The sequence below is a fragment of the Colossoma macropomum genome, unplaced genomic scaffold (assembly GCF_904425465.1).
Source record: "Colossoma macropomum unplaced genomic scaffold, Colossoma_macropomum, whole genome shotgun sequence".
NCBI lineage: Eukaryota > Metazoa > Chordata > Actinopteri > Characiformes > Serrasalmidae > Colossoma > Colossoma macropomum.
In genome coordinates this window covers 681,813-692,734 of record NW_023495942.1, presented here as the reverse complement: position 1 = coordinate 692,734, position 10,922 = coordinate 681,813, and the positions used below count along the sequence as shown (strand labels likewise).

Genomic DNA, 10,922 nt, shown 5'->3' with positions numbered 1-10,922 from the left:
CACTAGCATATAAACAGTACTCAAAGCTGTAAAATCAAGCTCTTCAAGCCATTTCAACAGCCAGTGGTTTAGCATGGTTGATGATCGGTGCATGTTTGGGAATGTTTAACATGTGGAGTTAGTGATTTGTTATTGATTAAAGACATGAATGCTGATAAGTACAATTTTAATACATCATGTGATAACCTTTGGACGTTTGATTTGGAAGACATTCTGCATTCTACAACTTGATGAAGACACCAAGCACAATGTGGAGAAGATCAAGACATACTTATTGAAGAAGCTGCTGGTGTTCTCAAAACAATGGACTGACCACCATAGAGTTAGACTTAAACATCACTGAAAGTGTTTGGGATTGCTTGGATCATGAGAAGAAGAAAATTCAACCAACTTCTAAGACTGAACTATGGAGGTGTGGAAAAAAAATACTGAAAGCAAATCGCCCAAAAAGAGTGGAAGTTGCACAAAGGGTGGACACACTTAACACTGAGACATATTTAGTTGTTGAGGCTTCTGTGTAATTTTATGTTAATTATATTTTCTGCTGTTTTCTTGACAATGAAAAACTTGTACTTAATGGCTGTTTTGATCGGAAATTAAGTGAGGTGTGGTCTCTGACTTTTGCAAAGTATTTTACATGTATGGCTATTTCCTAAAATTATACCTGCAGACAGAATTTAAATGTTTTCAGATTTGCTTTATACTGAGGTCCTCTGAACTACAGATCTGATGTGTTTGACCTTAAGATCTGTGATGGTTTGCTGCATAATTTGTCTTCTTCGGGCTTCCGGGGGGGGGGAGTTTGTACAGAGGACATGAGCAGATTACATAATCACATATCACTGTACACGCTCTAAGGCCCATGTGTTATAGTGGCCTTATGGTTTATTTACCATATGTAAGCAGTATAAGTATGATGGAGTTCATACCTACCAGAGATAGAAATCAATAGAAACAATATACTTTTTTTATATTTAATATAGACAGTATACACACAGTCATGTGCAGATGCTTGAGCATCTCGGGGCTAATTACACGTTTTGTTGATTTTCACTTCTGCACGTTTTAATGCACAATTACTGTTTATTTGCTGAATTTAATCAGTAAATAATTGCTGATTTAATTGGTGAAAAATTTAAAACGTAGCTAATTGTGCTCTAAAAAAGTGTTTAAATTGGCTTCCTGTAGAGGATGTGTTCGCTTTTTTCACTTTGAAAATCAACATTTAAATTTTAATATTTCAATATTTATTGGATAAAACGTTCATTAATTCATTTATTATAATCTCTCTGATTATTATATCCAATAAATTAAGAGTATTTTATAAATTAGAACTTTAGCTACAGTCGAGCTTCTATTAAGCTGAAAGAAAACAGGTTTATTTATTCATTTTTTTTGTTTGTTTGGCGTTTATGATGATTTTCCTTCAAAATAATTCGTTTTAAGTCTTGATATATGTATTTTTTGCTGTGATTTCCCTCTCATAATCATTAATGTTTTGTGTACACTTTTAAAAGCGCTATGCCGTAAAATGCCAAGCACTGTCGTAAAGTCACAGCACACGTGCGGCAGCTTGAACGCAAAGACTGAAAGAGCTTTGGGTTTTTAATTGCGGAGCGAATTTGATGCTAATTTAACCGAATATGGGTCAAACGGACGATTGACCAGAACAGTGGCTATCTACCGAACATTAGGGTCTCTCGGAAAACAGAAGGTGGGTGAAACTGAGAGCGGACAGCCGGCTGGGCAGCTTAGCCCACTCTGTTGCTGTCAGTTCGTTTAGCTAGTAAAAGTGAACATGCAGCTCTGAATGTGTTGATGTCGGATAAAAACACTGTCGGATAAAATGTTCCCGCTGAACAGTGAAATAAAGACTGTTAGAAGTAAGTGGAGTAAAGGTGGCGGCCAGAACAACTCAGTTAAACAACTTTGAGGTCCAGAAGCTCCTGAAGTAGCATTACAGAGATCCCTGTAGAGCCTCTGTCCACGGGGCTGAGTTTGGCTTCTTTTTTCGAGTTTCTCGTTCCACCTTAAATGGTGCAGCCGTTACGTTCTGACGCTAGAATACAACTGCAGCACTATTTAAGGTGGAACGAGAAATTTGAACAAGTTCATAGCCTCGTCTTCTAGCTGTATGTCCTGCATCTAGCAGCACAGAGACTGGCGTCTGTTGTGCTCTCGCTGATGAACCGTGTTTGTCCGTTTGCTCTGGTAGGATGTTCGTGGTGGTGGAGATGGTCGACACTGTGCGGATTCCTCCGTGGAATTTCCATCGGCAGCTCAACGATGCCGTCGCTGAAGAGCTCAACAAGAAACTGGCCAACAAGGTAAGACCTGCATCCAGTGTTTCCCAGTTCCAGTTCTGTAGAGCTGCACTGCACTGCACTACACATCAGCTGTCGATCAGTACAAGTCCTTTGGATAAAATATAAAGCCCATCAATTATAAAAAACAAACAACAACAACATGGAACTCCCTTTGCACAGTTTCACTCACTTAACCCTGCATTGTTTTCTGTTACTCAGAACAGCATAAAATATTCATTCTAAAGTTAGAGCTTTTCTTAAAAAGTTACAGAACTGGCCACATAGGTCGACAGCCTGCGTTAAATAAGTGTGACAAGGATAAAGAGCAAAAAATGTCTCTAAGCATCACTACTAAGGTTGCTGCCTCAGCCCTGTAAAATTCCTTGACACTCCATCACGTACTTGCTTTTTTTTTTACTAATTTCAGCAGGTAGCTGTGTTCACAATGCAGTATAAGTTTCATAATGTCACTTCAGCTACAGAACCTAATCTCACCTACTGCATTGTAGTGCCGGGAGCCTAAACAGGTCACCAGCAGTGCACCTTTCCCAAACATCCAACCCCATTCTTTGTGTACAAATGGTCGACTGAATAAAAATAAACAGTTTAAACTTCAGGAAACACCCCCCTTTTACCCTGTACTTTAATGGTCAGAAACCCACACAGAGCAGGTACTGTTTGGGTGGTGGATCATTCTCAGCACTGCAGTGACAGTCATGTGGTGATGGAATGTTAGTGTGTGTTGTGCTGGTACGAGTGGATCAGACACAGCAGTGCTGCTGGAGTTTTTAAACACTGTGTCCCCTCACTGTCCACTCCTGCTTGTTGGTCCACCTTGTAGATGTAAAGTCAGAGACAGTTGCTGCACCGTTTGTGTTGGTCATTTTCTAGTCCTTCATGAGTGGTCACAGGATGCTGCCCACAGGATGCTGTTGGATGGATATTTTTGGTTGGTGGACTATTCTCAGTCCAGCAGTGACACTGAGGTGTTTTAAAAACTCCAGCAGCACTGCTGTGTCTGAGCCACTCGTACCAGCATAACACACACTAACACACCAACACCATGTCAGTGTCATTGCAGTGCTGAGAATGATCCATCTCACAAATAATACCTGCTCTGTGGTGATCCTGTGGGGGTCCTGATCATTGAAGAACAGGGTGAAAGGGGTTGATGAGAATGGGAGAAAAAGTGTGATTTCAGTTATTTTTAGCATGTAAAAAAGAAAAAACATCCAGTGAGCAGCAGTTATGCAAATGGAAATGCCTTGTTGATAAGAGAACTCGACAGAGAATGGCCAGACTGGTTCGACCCTACTACATTAACTCAGATATCTACTCTGTACAATTGTGATGAGCGGAAAAGCATCTCCGAATGCACAGCATGTGAAACTTTGAGGTGGATGGGCTGCAACAGCAGAAGAGCATGCTGGGCTCGTAATGAAGTAAGTGTTCTTCAGTGGCCTTCCCAGTCACCGGAACTGAATCCAGTAGAACACATTGGGGATGTGGTAGAACTGCATCATGAAAGTGCACTTCCATGTCAACATGGACCAGAATCTCAGATGTTTTCAAAATCTTGTGGAATCCATGCCACAAAGAATTGAGGCTGTTTTGAGAGCAAAAGGGAGGCCTTACAACACAGCATTAGTATAGTGTTCCTAATAAAGTGCTTGGTGAGTGTTTGTACATAGACATATATAGTGGTTTGTGTTTAGGCTGGTGACTGCCGATCTCTGCACAGACGCTTAACTAAAACTATTTCGTCCCAGACATTGTGCAACTGCCTTGCAGTTCTTTGCCTGTTCTTTCTCATTCTTTTTAAATAATCTTTGATAACCATCTAACGTTAGTGATTGGTTTTCAGTGGTTAATCTGAATACACCTGTCCATTCTGTGGGAGGTTGATGCTCTTGTGGAGTCCATAACACAGGCTGACTGTGTTGTCTGTATCAGCCAATTTCCTGATACTAAGTCAACTGTCCCTGCTAGACAATAACCGGTCCGGTCTCTCCTTTCCTTAGGTTGTGTATAATGTTGGCTTGTGCATCTGCTTGTATGACATCACTAAACTAGAGGATTCCTACATATTTCCCGGGGACGGAGCCTCTCACACTAAAGGTAATGCAGCCAGGTGGATTGTTATGTGTTCTGTTATACACTGGATGCATTGTAATGCTTATTTGAAAGCCTATGTTGTGGTATTACTCAGACTGGCCTTCCAGTTTCAGTGGTTTCAGACATGGGCTTTAATGTTTATGTGACCATAAGATCTTTACTGTTACTTCTTTTCACACAGTGCATTTTAGATATGTGGTGTTTCACCCCTTCCTGGATGAGATTCTAGTGGGGAAGATTAAATACTGCAGTCAAGAAGGAGTATACGGTAACACTGCATGCAACATATGACATCAGTTATGTTTAACATTTTGTCAGAAATTGACATCATTAGAAAATTTAATGGAAGGAGAAAAAAAGAAACATATATTTTTAGTTTATATTTTTTATATTTACTTTTGAAATGCTGGGAAACTCATTCTCTCTGTTTCTCTTGCTCTTTCTTTCGCTCTTTCTGTCTCTGTCTGCCTTTCTCTCTTTCTGTCTCTCTTGCTCACTCTCTTTCTTTCTTTCTCTATCTCTCTCACACACTCTCTCTGGTTTGCTCTATCTCTTTCTATTTCTCTTGCTATGTCTCTCTCTCTTGCTGTCTGTTTCTCTTGCTCTCTTTCTTTCTCTCTTTCTGTCTCTGTCTGCCTTTCTCTTTCTCTCTCACTAGATCTCTTGCTCATTCTTTCTTTCTTTCTCTTTCTGTCACACTCTCACTCTCTCTCCTCAGGCATTTGATTGATTTAAGGGTTGAGAGTGGCGATCAGCTGGAGTTTTAACACAGCAGATTGGTTTCAGATCAGAGAGAGTAATTGGCAGTTTAATCAGTACATTTAAAGTGTCCTTGTCTTCACCCCTGAAGGTGTTTGTCACTTGTCCTCTGGCTGATGGGTTGACTCAAGTGTCCTTCCCAGAGTTATTTCTATTTCTATTTAACCCTTTTGTTTGTGAACTGGGGGATAGTGAGGAGCAACTTCTCCGCATGGGAGGGTTGCAAAAGTTGCCTTTTTCAACAGCTTGTAAGAGGGTGTTGTACCACAGTTGTGTTTAATCACTTTATTTCCATGAGCTGAAGTGGAGATTTGACTTTAAATGGAGAGCCCATCGTTCTTTCCCTAAATGTCTGTATCTCTCATGGAGGCTCCTGTTCAAAAGACAAAAGATTGGTGTCTGCAGGGCAGAACACGGACGCTTTAAAATTGTTCCAAGCCTTAGTGGAATGACGCATATGCGTTGAGATTATTTTTTATTAAAGTGCTCATAATATTCCTGGGTTGGAGAAAAAGTGATGTGCCAGTCAAAGTGTTCTGTGACAAGGGTGTGTTATTATTTCAGTAGTGAACCTCCTCCCCGTTATTAGTATTTTTTATTACTATTTTTTTCCTTTACTCTAACATGTAGAACGTTTTGACTAATTATGCTTTAAAAATGAAGTTTTAAAACTCTCCTTCCCTCTCTGTTTCACAGTCACCCTTGGATTCTTTGATGACATCTTAATCCCACCTGAGTCCCTACAGCAGCCTGCTAAATTGTATCCTACATGTGTCGCTTTGATTAACTGTAGATAAATGGAAGAACAGCTCATTCTAATAGGCTTGGCTTTGTTTATAGATTGACTTGTATTTCTGTTGTCTAAATGTATTACTTTAGATCATAGCCTGATCTTATTGCTCTCACTGTGGGACAACAAATAACAGCTTGTGTTCAGTTTGTTCTGGTCCTTGACGGGTTGCCATAGCGACGAGGCAGAGCAGGTGTGGGTGTGGGAGTACGAGACTGATGAGGGCACTCATGACCTCTACATGGACCAGGGTGAGGAGATCCGGTTCCGGGTCGTGGACGAGCTCTTCCTGGACACATCTCCCACCGGACCCACCACTGACCCAGAACCTCCAGCTAACTCCAGCACAGCACCTACTGCAGCTACAGACGATAGTGCACAGAAAAAAGAGGCTCCTTACACACTGATGGTGAGAGACAACACACGCAAACACACACACATTTATTCATATTAATTTGTGTAATACTGTACTTAGTGCCAGACTTGATCTGAGGATTACTCAGATTACTGAGAAAACTGAACTTTCCTCACTTAAAGAAGAGAGTTTAATGTGGTGTGTAAACGTTGTTGTTTCAAAACATACCATTCACCCCCAGTCCATACACTCCACATACTCTGAGAAATAAAGGTATGAAACTGTCAGTGGGGCAGTACCACTCTTGTCATTGGGGTGGTACCCTCAAGGTACATTGTACCATAATTATAAAAAATTATATTTTCTTGTTGTATTGACTCCACATACCCTGTCTCGTCTCCAGGCTTTTTATTTTATTGTTCTGTTTTAAAACATTAGGTTATGAAGGTACAAATATGTACATTTTCACTGGGAAAAACCTATTTAAGGTACACAGTTGGACCTTAAAACCACTGTTGTACCTTTGAGGGAACATTTAGGTTGTTTGTACCTTGATGAACAAATAAAGTACCTGCACAGTATCTTTATTTCTAACAATGTACATGGAAACTAAGCTGTAGCCTATTGTAAATTCATCGTTTTTATGATGTCATAAAAATCAGTGCATTTACATATATCCACCAATTCTGCCTACAGCAGTTTAATCCTGCCCATTCATGCTGACGTTTTGAATTGTGACTCTTTTTGGTACATCAATTAATGAAAGAGCCTCAGGGGAAAAATAAAATATAAGACAATGCATTAAATGGGCCGTTTTAATGCTGATTTGGTTAATTGGGCAGTTCTGAATATCATTAGACCTGTTGAATATTTCTTGCACCTGCTGGATAGCTTCAGACAGCTGTATGACATTTTTTAGCTGAGGTCTGTTTCGCGGTGTCTTTGAGTTGCAGAGAAAAAGTGATGACCTTTTCACTGAGCATGTTTACACATACGTAATACTCCAATAACTGCCGAACATCCGATTTTGGCAATAATTATTTCTGCACATTTTATAAGCTCTTTAGAACTTTGGGTCTTAGTGATTTAGTAATCAGGTTTCTTTCCAAATACACAATGTGCATCTTCATTGTTGTGTTAAGTTACCAGTAAACCTACCAAAGAAGTGCAGCATGTAACGCAAAAGTAAAATTTCCTTCTGCAGTTACTTTTTAACAAATAAACACTTTGTTTTGTTGTGAGATAATACTTCTCCTAATTGCACAATGCTGTAATTTTTTTCCATTTCACAGCTGTAGCTTTGGAATATCACTTCAGTGTTTACTGTTTGGCAGGCAGTTCTTCTCTATCTGGTTCATTTTCTGTGTATGCGCAGATGACAAAAAAACAAAAGAAATCAGAGTAGGGGTATACATGCACTGAAAAACCCATTACTGAGCTAAAATCCAGTCTGTTTCAAGAAATCTGATAATGACTTTAATCCAATCTAAGAAAGTGAAGTATTGCAATATTTGATTGCATGTAAATGTTACTACTCAATGTATTAATTTCTCCCTCGTTCAGAACGTTCATTTAATAGCAAAAGCGTGTCGGACTGCATCACATCCGCTGTTTTCAGTGGTAAAAATAAACTGAAAAAAACTTGCAGCAACTATATATATTCAACTAAAAGTAAGAATAAAGACTGCTGCTTATCATGGCATGTCCCTGTGTGGCAGCTCGTCAGTGACATGCACTCGTGCTGTGGCAAAGGTGGTGTGAGCAGGAAACCACCAAATTATGCTGGATTCTGCCTAGTTAAGACCAGAATTGGCCCTCAGTGGTGTAATTCTAGGCACCTTCAACTGGTCTAGTGATTTTGTTACCCTTTATATTGTATCTAAATTTCATGATGAATGGACCAAAAGAAATGTCTCAACATTACTTGGCGAAGTCTGATTACTTTGACTTATATTAAAAGTAAAGGATGTTTTTTCATTTTCTTGTAAAGTCATCATTTTGGATTCACAAGGTTTTATTCTGACAGCAGCATTTGGTTATACATATGTTGTGTCTCTTAGTCTGTAGTAGCTTCTGCTCATAATTAACAAAGCTAGCTCTACTGAGTAACATATTGCTTTAGTTCATACAGTAAAACATATAGTTGATGCATGTGTTCTATGAACTCTTTTCTGCCTTGCAGGCCTCCATCAGTGAGCCGGGATTAGGGCTGCTGTCTTGGTGGAGCAGCTAGCTGTAGGAGGATGTCTTTTCTTACACACTTCTCCTGCTCCATACCTCTCCGCAAAATGAACTTGCAGGGGTAACCATCTTTGTGTCTTTGTGTGCAGCTTGTCCTGTCGTGATTAATGCAAGAGACACTGCAAAGTAGTTGTGGCTCAGCATCTTCTTGAACGTTTAAAGGTGTTGTCTGGATTTCCAAGAAGGTGCATTGTTTAGAAATCACAGCTGACTTTTTTGCCAATGGAAAAGTGGCTGGGGAACCAGGTGGAGCCTAAGACTTTACCATTTGCGTCTAGTGCTGCAGACCGTGGCCATCGGAACTGACTCGGCCTCCTCATTTCTCTGCTATGTATATGTGCTGCACGATACAGACAAAGTGCTAGTATTACACATATATTTCTACATAATGTGATTATGATGTGCCTTACAATATATTAAAAACAGTAGTAATGGGTTTGAGATTGGCCTAGATTACTCAGAAAAAATGCTCACAGAACACACTAAAAAACACGAAACTGAAAAAGAACACTGACAGTAAATGGTTAAAGGCTCAATTAGGTATTACAGTCCTCTGTTATGGCACGAATGCAAAGACCAATATAACAACAGCGATTAAATGGGAATTTCACCTGTTTTACAGCATTTCTGCATAATTAAATTGTTAAGAAGTTAACCAGGTCATTTAGAGAGGTTTGGGGTGAAATGGTGCATTATAGACAAATTTACTGACTGTATTTGCTTTACAGTGATGGTGATGGAAACCAGGGGTCGCAATGTCTACAATGCAAATTTTACTGCCATTTTACTGTCTAGAAAGACCAGTGAACCTAGTCGTGTCTTCTGATTTTTTATATGTCAGTAACAGTAAAATGGTGGTAAAAATACACATGAAACTATTGCAAAACAACGTATCAGGCAGGGTATTCATGAACATTTTGTGTAATAGCTTTATGTGAGGTGGCTTTAAGTGCTTCAGACGTCTGGTTCCTATCGCCACCACTGTGAACAATGCTGACCCAGTAAGTTTCCCTAGAATGTCACGATTTACATCAGACTTTGTTTACATCGGACATTTTGAAACATTGGTGGAATTTACCAAACAATCTGTCTTGCAGCCCTCCTGTATACCGTTCAACATCTGAACCACCATGACATCACAAGATCTCTACGCTAAAAGCTACACTGTAAACGTAGCATGACATTTAAGCAGAAGTAATATACCTTTGAAGGAACGATTGACAGTTCAGTGGTCCAATCAGTAAATGAGATGTAATAAAATCTGTGTGCGCTGCTTTTCATTGGCAGCAGATGACCATCCTCACAAAGTAATGTGGCCCAGTTTGGCTTCATTAATCTGTCACCCATCATGTGTGAATTTAAGAGTCTTTTATAAACCAATTTGCAGAACTGTTTCCAAATGAGAAGGCAGATAGTCCTGCTGTGAAGGGATGTATTTATTTTGATATTAGCTTTAAAAAAATCAGCTCAGTTTCTGATAGAGATGAAGTGCTAGTGTTGGTACTTTGTTTTTGACCGACCAACAGTGTGGATACTGTAGGTTAATGGATGATTGCTGTATAATAAATGGCCCACATTTATTAAAGTATGCAGATGGTGATCTGTGGTAAATATCCATTCAAGTCAGTTTATCTGTGGAAAGGTGGCGTGGCAGTGGCAGGTGGATGAAGGTAGGGCAACCGCATTCTGATACTACATTCTGATCTATTATACTGCCACCTCCCTCCTCCTCCTTAGGCCACTTAGAATGCATTTGAAGACTGTTATTGCTCAGATGTAAATCCTGTACTGGGTGATGGGAGAGAATGGGGCTGGTTGTCACACTTTACATTTACAAAAATATTTTTATAAAAAAGAATAAATAATTGAATAATAAACAGGATAAAAATGAACAGCTTGTATTGAATTGAATACATTTTTACTCATAGCTAAAGTGCTAAAATGAAAATGTACACGTGACAACCTGCCCCACTTATGTGTGACACACATGCAGGAAGAGTTTGTTTGTTTGTTTGTTTTTGGAAACATAAGCTCTGAGAACAGTGCGTTTATTTTATGCCAGTGAACAGATGTTATCTGTCCATTCGTATAACTTTTATCAGAATCTCAACTTTATGAATGAATTTCATTCAATGTCAAGAAATAGAAAATGCAAACAAAATATATATTGTGGTTCCTTTGTGAACAAACGAACCCCTTTCAGTGAAACAAGTGCAGTCAAGTAGCCTAATGAAGTTAAATGATTCAGCTGTTTGGTCGTCACAGCAGGTGCTGAGGAACAGTAGTTGAAAATGTCAGCTAGTCACAATCACATGATTCATAGTTGCGGCAGAGATGAACAGGATAGCCTGGTGTG

The 10,922-nt window shown here is 39.5% G+C and overlaps 1 protein-coding gene across 1 annotated transcript; it reads left to right on the top strand.

Annotated features, from left to right (window-relative positions):
- The first annotated feature begins 1,551 nt into the window (after positions 1-1,551).
- polr3h (polymerase (RNA) III (DNA directed) polypeptide H) lies at positions 1,552-9,933 on the top strand. The gene is made up of 7 exons (XM_036564142.1): positions 1,552-1,714; positions 2,216-2,327; positions 4,328-4,424; positions 4,603-4,689; positions 5,877-5,940; positions 6,148-6,379; positions 8,508-9,933. The coding sequence occupies exons 2-7, from the start codon at positions 2,217-2,219 to the stop codon at positions 8,556-8,558; spliced, it is 642 nt and encodes a 213-aa protein (XP_036420035.1). The 5' UTR covers positions 1,552-1,714; position 2,216; the 3' UTR covers positions 8,559-9,933.
- The last annotated feature ends 989 nt before the right edge of the window (positions 9,934-10,922 follow it).